This window comes from Trachymyrmex septentrionalis, unplaced genomic scaffold (genome assembly GCF_001594115.1).
Source record: "Trachymyrmex septentrionalis isolate Tsep2-gDNA-1 unplaced genomic scaffold, Tsep1.0 scaffold13, whole genome shotgun sequence".
Classification (NCBI taxonomy): domain Eukaryota; kingdom Metazoa; phylum Arthropoda; class Insecta; order Hymenoptera; family Formicidae; genus Trachymyrmex; species Trachymyrmex septentrionalis.
Window position 1 is genome coordinate 663,220 of NW_017304438.1, and position 17,049 is coordinate 680,268.

General features: G+C 31.8%; 1 protein-coding gene across 3 annotated transcripts in view; it reads left to right on the forward strand.

The window, feature by feature from the left end:
* LOC108756753 overlaps window positions 1-14,927 on the forward strand; it is a 17,301-nt gene extending 2,374 nt beyond the window's left edge. For all 3 annotated transcript variants that reach the window (XM_018500781.1, XM_018500780.1, XM_018500782.1), the window contains 7 exons: window positions 5,318-5,469; window positions 5,581-5,694; window positions 6,573-6,633; window positions 6,745-7,034; window positions 7,121-7,252; window positions 7,326-7,541; window positions 13,270-14,927. In XM_018500781.1, coding sequence (XP_018356283.1) covers window positions 5,318-5,469; window positions 5,581-5,694; window positions 6,573-6,633; window positions 6,745-7,034; window positions 7,121-7,252; window positions 7,326-7,541; window positions 13,270-14,357 — 2,053 coding nt within the window. In that variant the 3' untranslated portion in view covers window positions 14,358-14,927. The remainder of the gene's footprint in view (window positions 1-5,317; window positions 5,470-5,580; window positions 5,695-6,572; window positions 6,634-6,744; window positions 7,035-7,120; window positions 7,253-7,325; window positions 7,542-13,269) is intronic.
* Window positions 14,928-17,049: the final 2,122 nt, after the last annotated feature.

The following is a 17,049-nucleotide window of genomic DNA, read 5'->3' on the forward strand; positions in this document are numbered from 1 at the left end:
TGAAAAACTAGGGAAATGCTATAGCATATGTAACACATATTATAGTATTTCCCTAGTTTTTCGTATGCGATACTTTTCGAGAATAAGGGACCTGATCTATATCGCTAAGATCCGATGGCACTAACGTATTTTAATTTTAAGTGAGGCTTAAAACTCTTCTTAGTTTCTTTCTTTAAAGTCGAAAAAAAGGAAGAGATAGAGGGAGTTTTGCCCCTCGCTTAAAATCAAAGTAGCATTGGCACAACCGGACCTTAGTCAATAATTTTCTCATAGGGTAAAAAACTGGTTCAACTACTCTGATTTACCCTGTATATGTATATGCAGAGTGATAAGAAAGTTACTGAAATTGAATAGCTATTATTTTATAAAATAAGTAGATATATAGAATGAAATGAAGTAGTAAAAAAATGTAGATATCTCTACAGAAGAAATCCATTATTTTTATTAGGATAAAAATAATACGAAAGATCTATATATATATTTATAAATTTTTAAAAATAAACATTGTATAAAAGCTGCAAATTTAGTTGACTGATTTCATAATACGTATTTAGAATTTTAAAAGATTTCGATGTGGATAACTATTTTTCTAAAACAATTTATCTTCCAAAACTTGGTTATAATTATTAATATTCAAAAGTGTATCTAGTAGTTTTCAAAAATTCTGTAATTATTGATAAATTTAGATGATCGTTATTTCGAAAGCATCGCTGAATCATTTTAATGTACAATATTATTAGTCCTTTTGTATATATTTATTTTATGATTTTATACATGTGTACTTTTTCAGAGCCGGGCCCTGAAATGTATTTAAAATATTTTTATTTAAAACACATTATGTATTTGCAATACAAATGTATTTTGTGTTTTATACTTTAGTGGATCACATGAATATATTACTATTTTGTACTAAAAATTGATTTTTGTATGTTTAAAATTTCATTTTTTTGTATTTTTCAAAAATAATTCAAAAATAAGATTGATTGTCTATCTTAGTATTTGAAATACAAAATACAAAATATTTTCAATCTTTCGTTATTAATACTGGAATACAAAATATTTTTATATGCTTAATTGTATGAAATTCAAAATACAATTGTCTTACGAATATTGTTTTTCAAATGTACTTTAAATACGTACCCAGCAGGATTGGCAGGAAAAAAATAGGTGGAAAAAACTACAATGGTTTCCGGATTTTAGTGGTCCGGAATTTATCCATTGGAATAAATTGGTAGTAAAAACTATAAAATTGACTAATATGTGATACTATAACATATTTATATACAATACCATTGCATATATTATACTTATAATATTTTATTTTATGTGTGTGGGCATTTTCAGAAATAATGTGCGACTATATTCACTTGTTATATTGATTTGACACTTGTTATAGCAATTGTAAATTAATGCCGTAAATTTATTTATAAAATAAATAAATTTTATTCATGATAAAAGATTTAAATTAATATTTAAGAAGCTAAATTATTAAATTTTTCTCATTTACTTTCTTGTTTATATATTTTTAAATAAATTACATTCTTTTTAATATTTCGATGTCTTCATGAAAAAAACCGGCTATGGTTGCCACGCTCAAAAGTTGCCCATCAATACATTTTTTATAAGAACTATAGTGTCTATAATACGATTGTGATACTGGTAAAATGGGCATATCTTAACAGATGGTTATTAAGATATGCCATCTTACGGTTACCACTACCAAAATGTATTGATAGGCGAAAATTATCATTTTCTGTTGTGGCAACCATTGTATTTTTTCCATATTTACATCTTATGGTAATAGATCCTCTATTTATTACGCTGTCAGTAATAGATCAAGCGACTAATCACACTAAAGAATTTTTATAGGTATTATGTATTTCAGACAACAGAGATTGGGTTTGCATTTACTATTTAACATCTTGTAACAAAAAATCTAATTTAGTATCGATTCCTAATTTACTGCGAATTTTATTTTGAATATAAATTAAAATTAGGAAACTTAAATAAAACACACATAATTGATGTGATGCACACATCTCGTATGCAGTGGTGCTTCGCAGTCTTCGCATGTAACATGGGATCGTGCACGAACATCTGCGCGTTACTGATTACTTTATCAGCAAATAATAACTGCATGTGTAATAATTACTTTAGATTTTTTTATTTATTTTTTTATGCACAGATTCTTGCCCATAAAATCATAAACTAGGACTATAGGGCGCTTCAGACTGCCTGTAAATTATCGATAATTTTATTTATTTTATTATTTTTAATAGAAAGATTTCGAGCTGGTTTTTTTAAATAACCGAAAAATACCGGTTTTTACTACTGATATAGACTTTAAAAAATGTGGAATTTTGCCAACCCTGATGCCCAGCCTTGCATTTTTTCTGTATGCTTACAAGAAAGATTTTATTTTCTATGATACTAATGAAATAATATAAAATAAATTTTATATCAATTTTATAATAATAATATTTATTTAATTTTGTTTTATATACTTATTAAAAAATAATAGCCATTATAGTTTTACTAACTCATACTTACTCATTGTCAGTATATGTATAGAGTATGTCTTAAGTATGCTAAAGGGTGATTTCTCATACACAAATTGAAAACTCAAAACGAAAACTTTATATGATCATATGTCCGAAACGGCTTTTTTTTTAATATATAGTCAGAATTAAAAAATTTTATTTTTTCCAAAAATTTTGAAAATCATTCAGTCTATTTTAATGAAACTTTGTACATGTTGGAAGGATATAAAACCTCATCTTTTTAGACTATACATTATTTTTATTCAACTAAGGGCTACTGATTTTTCTTAAGTTTGAAATTTTTTATGATAAATGGGATAAATTAGCAGAAAAAGGTCTCTTAATATTTTTGATAAGGTGAGTCATTTCCGAGCAAAAAAAAAACAAATTTGAATTCGTACATTGCAAAATTATTTTATTTCATTAGTAGATAATGATCTCGAAAATGGTTTATTCTATCAAAAATTAATTCTATCAAATATTAAAAGATCCTCTTTTTTTTGCTGATTTCCCAGTATTAAAAAGATTCTTTTTTTTATTAAAATTCTACTAAATCTAAAACTGATTATTATGACACTTTATATTAATTTTGAAACAATTGTTTCTCTTGAATATTTTCCGAAAGTGAATGAAACAATTAATGCGTTTAGCAGAAAAAAACAGTTTTGCAACCGTTATAAAATTCTTAATATGATTGGCTCTTGCCCTTAGGTTTTCTTGGATCCGAATGTATAAGTCAATGATATTAATTAAAGAATACATCAATTGCATAATTGCTTTTTCTACTGAATGCAGCCACTAATATAATCGATATTCTAAAATCTTGTAAATAATAAAACAATATCTCTCTTTTGCTCTTCATCACACTAGCATAGCGATGTGAATAATTGTGGGGCCCATGAGCAAAAGCTATCGATGCATAAGTCCATAGCACAAAATACCTCATCACCAACAATCACTTAAATATGGATTAAGCAGAAGATATCTAATTGGTTACCTTTTTTCTCCTTTTTCTTCTATTCTTTTCGTTGCCTGTAATTTAAGACAACAAGTAATAAAAATAATATTTAGTAAGATATTTACAAAAATTATAACAGAAATACATATGAATTTATATGTATAAGTCAATGATATTAACCCTAGCTATACACACTTTTTTCCATCCTTGATATACACACTTAGATCCCTGAGACCTCATATTTGTTACCGCGTAACTTTCATAAAAATGAACATATTTCAATTAATTTTTTTTTCAATCAATGGAGAATTGATTAACAACTTTTAAATAATGTGTAAAAATGGATAGAATTAAGGAGCTTCGGGATATATAAGTTCAAAGAAAAAAAAAGTTTAGAAACACGAAAAAATCTCGATTTTGCACTAGCGTTTCTGTGACCCAATATGTATAGCTAAGGTTAAAGAATACATTAGTTGCATAGCTGCTTTTTCTACTGAACGCAACTGCTGCAATATAACCAACATCCTGAACTCTTGTAAATAATACTTGTTTTTGTTTTTCGTCATACTAGTGGTGTAAATAACTATCGGTCCCTTAATCAAAAAGCTATTGATGTACAAGTTTACAGTATCACCAACACTTCATCACCAATATAGTGCGCTCGATTTATCAATTTTCATTTTTTTCTTTTTTTCTATTCTTTTCGTTGCCTGTAATATAAAACAAACAATAGAAATAATGTCCGCTAAGATTTTATTTACAAAAATTATAGAAATCCATATGAATCCTTTGTAATTGAAATTTTTATTGTGTGTGTATAATATGCAGGGTGTAAATACCCGAACAACGCTTAAGGGGAGATTCCTGAGATCATTTTGAGACGAAAATTCTAACATCAAAATGTTGAAACTATAATAATTTTTGAATTATAAGTGTTTAAAATTAGCTAATTATAATCTACAGTTGGCGCGCTCAGAGGCGGCATAAGATTTGGGGTACGTTCCGAGTTGCGCATGAAGCGCTAATGTATCGTTTTATCCTTCTTTATTATTTGGTGGGCAACAAGGACAAATTATGCGCTTCATGCGAAACTCAGAACGCACCCTTAAACGCGAAAACTGACTTATCACTTTTTTTGTTAATATCGATTTTTGGGATTACATATGTGAATATAAGATTTTATTTATTGATATTTCTACACATGCATTGTACAATAACTTTGTGCGAAATTATCACATTTGAATGAGTTTTAATTGAATATCAACACTAGTACATAAAGAGCTACTAATTTCTACTAATTAAGATATGAAATTGATAACAGATTGCTCAAAGAACTGTTACCTGATAGCTTGCGTTTTTGTATTATGTAAAAGTAAAAAATATTAAAAAGGAAAATATTGTCGTACAACGTTATTGTACAATGCGTAGAAATATTGTAGAAATATCAATAGACTAATATAAAATCTTATATTCACATAATATATAATCTTAAAATATTAACAAAAGAAGAATATATTAACAAAAGAAGAAAAATCTCGAGAAGTATAAAAAATTACGAAAGAATGTCATTTGAATCCATTTTTGGAACTGTTTATAGCAGACTTTGATTCCATTCTTGTAACGAATATCAAATTTTCCGAGCAAATGGTACACATTTTAATTAATAGAAAGTAGGATACTGTAACTTCTAACCGTTACTTTTTCAAAACTAATTAAACACCTGAATAACTTCCTTTGTTAATTTCCGGGATGCCCGCCTGAGGAAATTAAAATACTCCACTCTATATACATGTATAAATAGAATATTTTATTTGCATAGGACTACAAGTGCCAACAGAAGTCTTCCAGATATTCCAAAAGATAAGAGCAGAGAACATGAGAACATGGTAGATTCAGAGCCTCAAGATATTTATGACACTACTGAAATTATGGGAGACCATTCAGAATTGTATGCTACAGTCCAAGATGCAGGTAACATGAAATTAAAAGTAATGCAAATAATTAAAATTACAAAAGATAACATTTTATTTTATTATTTGATTTTTATCGTATTATTCTATTTTCACTAACTTTATCTTTTAGCTCAAGAACAAATGTTTGAAAGGGAACCACAAGAAGTTATCTTGCAAGGGTGTACCTTGCCACAAGATACGTCTCACCAATATACAAGATTTGCATCTCCTGTTTCTGACAATCGTAGGTGAATTATTATTAAATATTTCGGTAATTATTCGGATTAATGGATACCGCGTCGATGACTTTGACATATGTTATCAGGATCATGATTCTGAATGACCTTCAAAAGGTTTTAGGCAGTAGTCACTGTTCGTTCAAAAGTTATTAACAAATAATGTTTAAACAATAATGTCTTATTTCTATCATTTACAATATTAAAAATTATTCTACGTATATCCTTCCTGCCATGGGGCGTACTTTCCACACGAAGCGAGGTTCACTCCACTTCCGCTCTCCTGTCTAAAGCCCGATGTCCACGATACTAGAAATCGGTCCGAGATCTCGGATAAAGAAAGAATTGATGAAAAGAATGACAATGGGCTTAAGAGAAAATCGATCGCGCCTTGACAGAGTGGGGGAGGTGAGGTGGACCTCGCTTCGTGTGGAAAATTGATCGCCCCTAAACGTGGGGAGAGATGGGATCTCACTTTACATGGAAAGTCGTACATCTCTAGAAGGAGGGAGGGGGAGAAGGTAGAGTAAATCTTGTTTTGCGTGGCAAATCTTATCCTCAGGCAGGGGAGAAGTAAAGTTGAAGTCGCTTTGCTTGGAAAGTCGTACGCCCAAAAGCAGGAGGGAAGTGAGGTGGAACTCGTTTTGTGTGGACAGTCGTATGTCCGTCAGTATATAGCAGAAATAAGACATAATTTTTTAACTTGTTAATAATTTTTGAATAAACAGTGACCATTACCTAAAATCTTTTAAAGATCATTCAGAGTCATGACTTTAACAACATACGTGAAGGTCAAGGTCATTGATGACGCAGTGTCTGCTAATCCGAATAATTGTCAATTTTTCTATCTTTGTTAATTATTTAATAATATTTGAATTTATTTTAGTTGAACATCCTTACGCCCAACTTCAAAATATTCAGAAGACTGAGGCTAGTCAAATAAATAGGTATTAATTATGTACTACTTCTACGTTTTATATTGTTCTATATACCATTCCGTATACTTTTATCTTATTTGTTTCAGAAAATATGTAATATTTATTTTTTATAATTTACAGAAATAATGTTAATCAAATTACGAATACTGAAAAACCATCAACATCAATGGATCAATCAAATGAAAATCCAATTGCGCCACCGAGAACTCGACGATCTTCATCTCACAACTCACTTCTTAATTCTGAGATACATTACGATATTCAGGCTGCTAATGCTATCTCTGGTGGTGTTCAAGCTAATCAAGATTTACCCTACATGACACCGCCTCTCTTAATGCTACTGCCACAGCCACTGCATCCCCAACATAATAATCTGCAACAACATTTCAGTGGAGACTCGCAAGATTCAAGTATTTGCATTATTCTTTCTTTCAACTTTTCATTTATTGTATGATGAATAATTTCTAATGAATTGCATGTTATCTTTCTATAACAGAAGGATATACAAGCATAAGCGTGAGGGAACCATTAGCCAATATAATAGCACAAAGTAAGACAACTTACAGACAAAATCAATCTACTCGACCAATCACTGATCCCCATTATGCTACTGTTTCTGACGATTCTGGTAAATAAGCTTCAGAATTAAGCTATAATAACTATAATACATAATAAACCTCATACAATCTGACATTTCATAGACGAAATGTATGCTGCAATTGATGAACAGGATAAAATATATACCAGTGGCAGCGAAACATATGCACAAATTCAGCCAATGACGTCAGAAGTGCAAGTACAAATGCATGAACAAATAATATTTTGTCAGCCTCTGCGCACAGAAGAAACACATTCTGCACCTCAACCACCGAGTGTCGATAGTTTACGTCATGTTGCACACGCCCATTCTAGGCAAGGTAATAACTTCTTTTGTAATCTGGAGACACGGTAATGTCTCGGCGCTAAGACATAGCGCGATAATTATATATATCGTAAGTGCAAAAAGTGTTTGTACAGGGAAAATATAGCAAAAGCTTTATTTTTAGAAAATAAACATCCAGCGAGAAATGACTCATTGAATTGATATCGAATAAACATCGATACGATGATATTGACACCAATTTCAATTTAACGTTTAATTGACTGTCATTTCTTCCTGGAATTAGCAATTTATTCATAAAGAATAAAATAGACTGTATAATTCTCAAAATTATTGTACTAAAAAGATGTGTAATAATTAAATAAAATACAATATTAAAAATAAACGAAAATTAAAAATGGTATTATTTGGATGCACAAAGGTATTTGTACAGTCGAGAAATTCAGCTTCTAAAATCAGGAAGATATGCGAAGCATGCTTGTTTGTTTATATTAAAACAGAACGTATTTTTACTACATATAATTGTTAATTAATATTTATTTTTTACAAATAAGACTTTTTAAATAAAAATTTTCCTTGTACGAATACTTTTTGCACTCACTGTAATTTAACAAAATTTTTTTTATATCCAAAAGTAATTATTTAATATATGCAATTATGCAATTATATTTCTAAAATAGTTTATCTTGTCACAATTTTAAAAAGTTAAAGGGATATTGGCGTGACAACCAAACTCCGACGAAATAGTTTTACCGATTAAATGTGATTTACACTCATATGATTTATACAATGCAAACATACGATTTACGAGACATTGATAAATCACTATACATCAATATCGCACGCACATACCTACATATACGAGGGTGGTCCCAGAAGTACCCGACCTAACAAAGAAAACACAAAAAATTTGGGAAAAAATATCTTTATTTCTCAACATAGTCTCCTTTTAGCTCGATACACTTTTCCCAGCGATGTTCAATAGCATGATTCAATAGCTTCGATGGCCTGTTTATAATAAGAACCGTTGAACTCCTCAAAATAGCCATTAACCGCAGACTCCACCTCTTCATTGTTGGTAAATCTTCTACCACCGAGCCATTTTTTCAAGTTTTGAAAGAGAACATAATTCGAGGGAACTAAATCTGGCGAATAGGGTGCGTGGGGAAGCAATTCGAACTTTAACTCAACATCCTCTCGACGCTGCTTTTGTTCGATTGTGAGCAAGCGCGGCACCCACTTTGCGCACAGCTTTCTCATCTCCAAATTTTCAGCCAATATGCGATGTACAGCACTTTTTGAAATGTTTACCATGTCTGCTAGCTCGCGCACTTTCAATCGACGGTCACCCAATACCATTTTGTGGATTTTCTTCACCATTTCTGGAATGGCCACCTCACTTGGTCGACCACTGCGATGTTCGTCTTCGCAGCTCGTACGGCCTCGTTTAAACTCTGCCACCCAATATTTTACTGTTGTAAACGAAGGAGCAGACTCCTCCAGAGTAGAATCCAGCTCGGCTTTGATATTGGTTGGGCTAAGACCTTTCAAATGAAAGTATTGTATCACATAACGATGAACAATTTTTTCCATCTTTGCAAATTCACCGAGATCGTCCACTATTGATGGCTGCCAAACAAATACTGAACAACGTAGCGTCTTCAAACTTCATAGTTAAGCATTAGAAAGTTGGTGCTTTCCCCTACAGTGATTTTTTTTATACAACAACCGCCATCTATACGTCAGGTCGGGTACTTCTGGGACCACCCTCGTATAATTTGTCGCATACCAAAATTTCTTTGCTTAGACTTCTAAATTTATTTCTAATAATTCACATATACTCAAAACAAATATTTCAGGGTTCAGAATTAAACATTTCAAAAAGTAACAAACGGGATAATGAGCCTAACGTGATGTTATACCATTAAAAATAATATATTAACAATTCAAATATAATATAATATAAAAGTAACCCAAAAGTTTCGATTTACATTGAACCAGTGAGTGAAAAACTTATAACAATTAAGAAATAAGGACCCTAATAAATTCAAGCATTTAAATGCTCTTTTTATTTTATTTAAATTAATTAAAGTTTGAGATTTAAAAAATCAAGTTTGATCTTGCAATGAGATTCTTGAGTTGAATTTGACTCCATGATAGCCTATCTGGACGTAGAATTTTCTGCCCTTTTTATTTCTGGAGTCAAAAATAGAGATTTCCATTTAACATGATACCAGTTATAACAATTGCTTAGCGGATGATCAATATTAACATGATCAAACACGGAGCATTTCCAGTTGATCTGTTAACTTTCAAACTCCATAACTTGTAAAATACTCAATGGAAAAATATTCTATTATAGTGTTTTGAAAAAGTTTTGACGTCAGCTATATGAATATGAAATAAAAAATTAGAGTTTCCACTTAAAAAATTTTAAGTAATCTTGACTTGACTGTAAGGACATCTTCTCTAGATCAACCAAACTCATTACTTTTTCCCCTAGTAACTGAGCAACTTTTGTATAAAACATTTTTCCGTATCTTTTATATTTTTTAAGATATTTCAGTGTATCATTTAACATGACTCACTTTGTATATATTTTGATTGTGGAACGAGGTCTAATTAAGTCGGAATAATCCCTAATTAGAAAAATTTCGCTGAAATTTCGTTGAAATTATTCTTTATTTTTTTTAGTGAAATTTCAGAAAAATAAAATTATTTAATCTAATTTTTTTGCTAAAATATCTATTACTGATTAGCACGTATTCCAGAGGACCATACGACAAAATTTTGATAAAAAAAACATTCCCACTGAATTCTGCAATTAATTTCATGGTATTCCCAAGTGATCATCCATCTTAAGCTCTACTCCAACGTGTTCGATCTCTGCGATCGTACGGAATGTACGGAATGTACTTCTTCACATAATTATAATTCACGAAAACTTATAATGCTTGTGAAGTGACAATTTTTGTCCGTCACTGTCGCGGGCTTTCTACGCGAGGATCTTGCATCCTCCCGACTCGGAGGACGAGCACGCATGCGTTAATTATTTGCTTCTTTAATTGTTTGATTATAAATTACACTTTTTAGTCCAATTCTCCATATATAGATTTTGTACCAATAACGGACCGTGCTCGGTGGACCGTCGCGCTATTTCCTTTGTATTTTTGTTGTCTCATCCATCATCAGAAGGAAGATCCATTACTTCGAGAAGAAAGAAAATACGACTATGTCCTACGTGACCAAGATAATACCATGTTGGGAGCCGCCTCATCCGGGAGTCGGATATACGCATATGATTTCGTATTTGTTTTTTTGCTCTATGCTGCCGTTTAGAGCCCTGCTACTATCGCATACTAATTATAGGAGGAAGAAGCTCTATGTACGTAATCCTTTTTTTTCCGGCGAAGAATCAGAATTACAAGGAATGAGAAGATAACCGTGAACAGTAATGCACATTGCTTCGACCAATTATGCAAAAGTAGAGGGACTGATTCTCTGAAGTATTGTTCGTTTTGTTTCTCGGAAGCTGAAATGTAGAATTCACACTATGTGTGACATCCGTCATACGACGTCCGACATTCATCGTAACAATGAATGTCAGATATCGTATGATGGATGTCATAGTGTAAAACCTATATTTCAAGTACGCTGGGTTCATTCAGAGCGATTCCGAGCAGCTTCCGAGAGACAAAATGCTTAAGATGCCCGGGGCCAGAGCCACTAACCATATGGATATTATCCGTCTGAAATAAAGACGCTTAATTACGGAGCCAATATGGCGGAGCTTCCTTGGATATCCTGAGTCATCAAAAGAATAACTTAAAACAGGAAGACCTTTCGAATTAATTCCGTTACGCTCTACAGAGCGCAAGGATTTGCGATCAGCGACGATTTACGCGATTCGCGGGATCGTGTGAGCGATAAGGATTAATCGGTACGGAAAATGGTCCTGACTAGTGGGGGGCCCAACGGTCTGCGTGGATCCGGAAAAATCTCGGTCGGCACTCAGTACGGTGTTGTGATTGAGTCAAAGCTTTCTGTAAGAGGACACACGATCCCCCCAAAGCTATTGAAGATTAAGAAGCGAATCGAAAGTTTCCGGGAGATCACGATATCGGAGAGAGCTGAAGTCGTATTGATGAAACGATCGTCGTTAAAGATTGTTAAGATCACGAGATTTCTGCATCGGGATGGATCGCGAGTTAAAGATTCTTGAACTCTCGAATGGCCAATATTTAGGTTGCTGCATAGAACTGAAGTTCGCCAATCACGTGTCATCCGGTGCTATTTTTGAACGAAATATACATATTAGTTGCCGAATCGCACTCGTCCTTTGCTACAGCCGAGTTTTTCTCTGTAAAAAAAAAATTTTTTAAGTTTTACTTTTTCTTACGAGTTCCTTTCCGTTTCCGGTTTTTCAGCTAGCACTTGACTATGAATCTTAACATCGTTTTGACTGCCTATCGCAGGTACAATATTATGCTACACGTCGAGATCCAACCGATCTGTACATTTCCTTTAAAATCGTTGCGACATTGAACTATTTATCTATTTTTATGTATTCTTTTTTTATTTTTATTATATTCACTTTATTTTACATCTGAGGAGGGTTCAATCCCGCAGCCGAAACTTGTAATGTTATGTTATGTTATGTTATCTTTTCTCTGAATTGTTTCATACATTAATATACGCCGTTCTTCTTCGTTTTTTATTTTATGTATCTTTGACTAATATCTTTTATTAAATGTGTTATGCGTTGACTCTTATTTCGCCGTTTACTTTGTTTATTTTGTTATACATAAAGAGTCTTTACACCGTTGTTATTTTCTCTGTATGTTTGCGAATCGAAATTTCCACTAGTTGTAACGTAGAAATAATCATAGAGTCATCGCGTAGAAATTCGTTTTATGTCGCACTAATGTGATCTGTCCAGGTAACTTCTTGTTATTATGCAAGTCTCTTATCTATCGACGATATATGTACTTGATTCCTAGCGCGATTTTATGTAAGATATTCATCTTTATTGTATAATAATTTTGAGAATTCCGATCATATCAAATTTAGCATTGTTTGACCGACGCGAGTATAGTTGACTTTATCCTTTATTCTGTTGCGGATGCCGAGCCTTGAAGAACTAGGTCTACAGATTCAACATACAGTTGATCAAAATATCATATGTATAACTCGATGTTTACGGAGTACATTTGTTATTTTATTTTTCTTATTAATCTCTGTGCAGTTCTTTCAGCCTATCTCTCTCGTCCTCCAACATTCTTCCCGCCTGTAACAAATCACTTCTGCTACCATCGCGAATCGTTTTTGCGTGTAAACACTGTGAAGTGAATCGAAAATTAACGAAAGAGTGGCACGCTCCCTCGTGCCTAGCGCCCGACTTGTGTTTAGTGAAAAGTTTTATCTCTGGGGGGTCAATTTTTCCCCAAATGCGGAAATATGAAAAGTAAAAAATTTTTATACACATACACACACAATTTTTCATTTGTCTTGTTTCCATTGTAAGGAAAACGTTACATAATTGACCCCTAGAACAAATTTTTCTATTGGATATTAGAATAGCTTAGCGTCGCCCCTACCACCTTAAGAAGTTAATATTTCTTAAACAAAGTGTTTGCGATCAAACTTTCACAGAAAAATTTTGTTTTGAGATCATGAATTAATTATTTTAAGTTTGGCGGTTTAACTGGCGGGAATTTGAAATATTAATCTAGCTATAATATAACTGTCTTTTTTCTTATTTTTAGCGTCATCGTCAAGTGCCAATAGTTCTATTATCAATCTCGGATCTCCTAAACCTGAAAAACGTCAAGCAAATTCTCCTCTACCACCGCCACCCGAAGCAATCGCGGAGGCGTACGCATCTATTGATAAAAAAAACAAAAATGACGATAAATCGAAGTCTTCATTGTCGGCGGGTAAATCACTCGAGGATATGTATGCGAAGGTGATGAAGAAGAAAAAGGAAATAGAGGAGCAGCAAAATGATGCTCATTCAAGCTTTAACAATGTTTTACATTCTGAAACGAATGCTTGTAGAAAATTAAGTCTTATAGAAATCAGCCGAGCATCATGGTGCAGCCACGAATCTGTAGAAATACAGAAAAAGGAATCCGATTTTGTTCATTGTTCAACCAATAGCAGTTCTACTACAAGCAATTTTTACGCAGAAAGTAACAAGGGCACTCCTTTAAAAGTGCCTAAAGATGATGCGGATGTGATCTCGTTACATTTAGAATCTGATCACGAATACGAAGCCGTTAATTCTAACAGTCAAAGAAACTCTGTTGCAAGAATTGTTATGAATTCATTTAATTCAAACTATGATATATTACATCAACAGTCTTCGCAAGAAAATGAAAACAATTCGATATCTATGAAAAATAATACGGATATATATTCGACACCGTTTAAACGCAGACAAGTAAGTAACGCTAGCAGCGACGATCCTGGTTATGAGAAGGTGCGATTGCAACAGCGAGATCACGAAATAGATTCAGAGCCAAATTACGAAAGTATGCCACATGATACGAATGAGCCGAATTATGCGTCCGTTTGTCGACCTGGTGACAGTGATACGGACCCAAATTATGAGTCTGTAAATCATACCGATCCGAATTATGAAAGTGTGAAATACATGAGTGTCGGGCAGAGTGAGGAACCACCGTATGAGCAAGTGAATAATTTGTTGTTAAGTGCAAATGCGGACGGTTACGAGAAAGTAAAAAATAAGAAGAAAATGGACAGTAATTACGAAAAAATAATACTACATAATTCTTTAGAAAGAATTAGCAACGGAGGGGATACCGACGACGAACAATTCGTTCAAGTGTAATGTTCTTATTTTGCGTTACTTTGAGACCTAATGATCGAACTGTGTGTTCAGTGTTCTTTGCAATCTCAAGCTCACTCAAAATTGAGTGAACAAGATTTGACCTTATATTTTACAACAAGCGATTTACAAACAATACATCAAATGGCATTGATATAATAATGAGAATAAGACTGATGAAGACAGACAGTAAAAGTAAGCTTTTGAATAAAGAGACGATAATAAAGAGCACTTAATTTCTAAATTGTTATAAATGGATGTATTTTTAAGATAATATATAGAAGCATAATTCGAAAAGTTACCAATAAACGAGTCAAAATGTGTAATTAATTTTATACTCTGTTCAACGAAAGAATGACCTCGCATAGGAAGCGGCAAAACGGGCAAATTGGAGATGTATCCACTACTGTATATGTACATATTGTACTTCCGGATCTTGGGCTTAGAAAATTGACCGAATGAAATAATCAGAGTTGGGAAATAACACGTTACTTGTAACGCCGTTACATTTTTCGATAACAATCCTTACTTTTTTCTATCTTTAACAGTAACGGTAACGTCGATACATTTTTTCAATAATGATAACGATTCAGTCGCTTTTATCGTTATTTTAATTTTATTGGATAGGTCGGATTGGATCATATTTCAATATTGCTAGCGCTGAAAGATGTTTCGCTTTTGTATCCCTAGAAGTGTACTTCTAGTTACCAAAGTTGTATCGTTGTTATAATAAATGAGCGAAATATTAACATTATTTTAAGTGCTTGTGTAAGTATACAAATATATATTTATAATTTAACATTATATTATATATAATAAAAGATTATTATTTGCAATAAATATAATTCTAAAATATTTATTTTCTCATTTCTATATTTCTTAAAAAATGTTTTATATTTTATACCTTTAATTGCATTCCAACAGTTACTATCAATGTTGAAAATCTGTAATTCACATTACATATATATACTATGGATTTAATACTGGAAGTGAATCTTGAAATACATGCTTAGGCCCAGTTTCGCAACTGACAGTTAACTCTTAAGTCTCAACTTATTCATTATCTCTTTTCAATTCTAAAATTGGAAAAGATGTGAAATAAGTTGAACCTCAGTTAAGAGTTAACCGTGAGTTGTGGGTCTTAATAATGACATTAAAATTTAAAAACAATATTTAAACAATACAATATGGTATATATACAAGTACATATATAGTGTATATTAGTAATTCAAGATTGAATTATTTAAAGCAATGAAGATCCATTCGACCGTAATAGGCATTTTTCTAATATTAATTGTGTTTCTCACATATATGCGGTTCAAAATAAAGATTCTTAATATTGTTTAACAACAATTTAATTTAAATTCGATAATTGTTGAATTTAGCTTTCAACGATTGTTTCTGTCAGATTCGGTCGTTTTTTGCAAAAACGCGTCAAATGAGCCTAATTTTATTAACGTTGTTAATTTTATCAACATATGTGACCGGGCTAAACTCAACAATTTCCCGAAAAGTAACGAAAAAGTAATGATTCGTTATTTTTTCAAGTATATGCGTTACACGATAATGCATTACTTTTTAAAATGACTAAGTAATGGTAACTAATTATTTTTTTAGCAAAAAGTAATTACTAGGATGTAACGCGTTATTTTTTTTTAAGTAACATTCCCAACTCTGGAAATAATCCTGATATTTTAATGGAATGTTTATTAAATCAAAATCATTCACTGAAAATACATAACTATTGTCATCGAGAATAGTACCGAGACTTCTGTCCAATGTGTCATGTAAACGTTAAAATAATTTTTGAAATGTTTTTTTGAGGTATGAATATGAAGTTACATTAAAAATTTCGCACAGCGAGAGAGCCCAGCTTTAAATTTAAAAATTTCGAGTTATAAATGAATTATTAATTGTCGTTCATCATTGTTTACTTAGCCTCGTTTATTTTTCATTAAAGAAGACATTAACGGATTAGGAGATGATACTTTGATGTCCAATTCTTCTTGCATCATATTGTGTAAGAATCTATGAATTGATAGGAAAACTAACACAATGAGTTGCTTAACAATATTATTTTTAGAATAAGTAAATATAACGCAATAAATAAACTCCAAGTAATCTAATGCTCTAATGACATCCGCTGATACAAGATATTAGCAAGTTGCAGTACTTATAACTATGAAGAAGCAGCGGAGACCTGCGCGAAACGGTTTTCATCCGATCTAAAGTTATTCTCTCCTTAAACAGAATATAATATAAAATGTAAAATACTACATTTGTAATAATATGTGTCATCTATACGAATTAAAGCTTCATTATTATCGTCTGTCTTTAGTAAACAAATTCGACACATTTACCATAAGCTAAAGTGACGTAAAATGATGTTTTTAAAATGTTCAATAAATTCATCAAATGTTTATTTAAAAAATGCGGTTAAAATAATTTATGAATGTAAGTATAGTTATAATTTGACAATTGTAAATTATAAACATGTATTTATTTTCTTTAATTCTTAAATATAAAGAGATATTCGTAGTTCGGATTTGTAATACACGCGCGCACGCAAATATACACACACACATTTTATACATGCTAATTATTCTATACTTGGTAATTTTAATGCTGTATTACTCAAATGATAAAAAAATCTAAGATAAAAATAATATCGAGGCTCTTTTTATAAGGACCACCA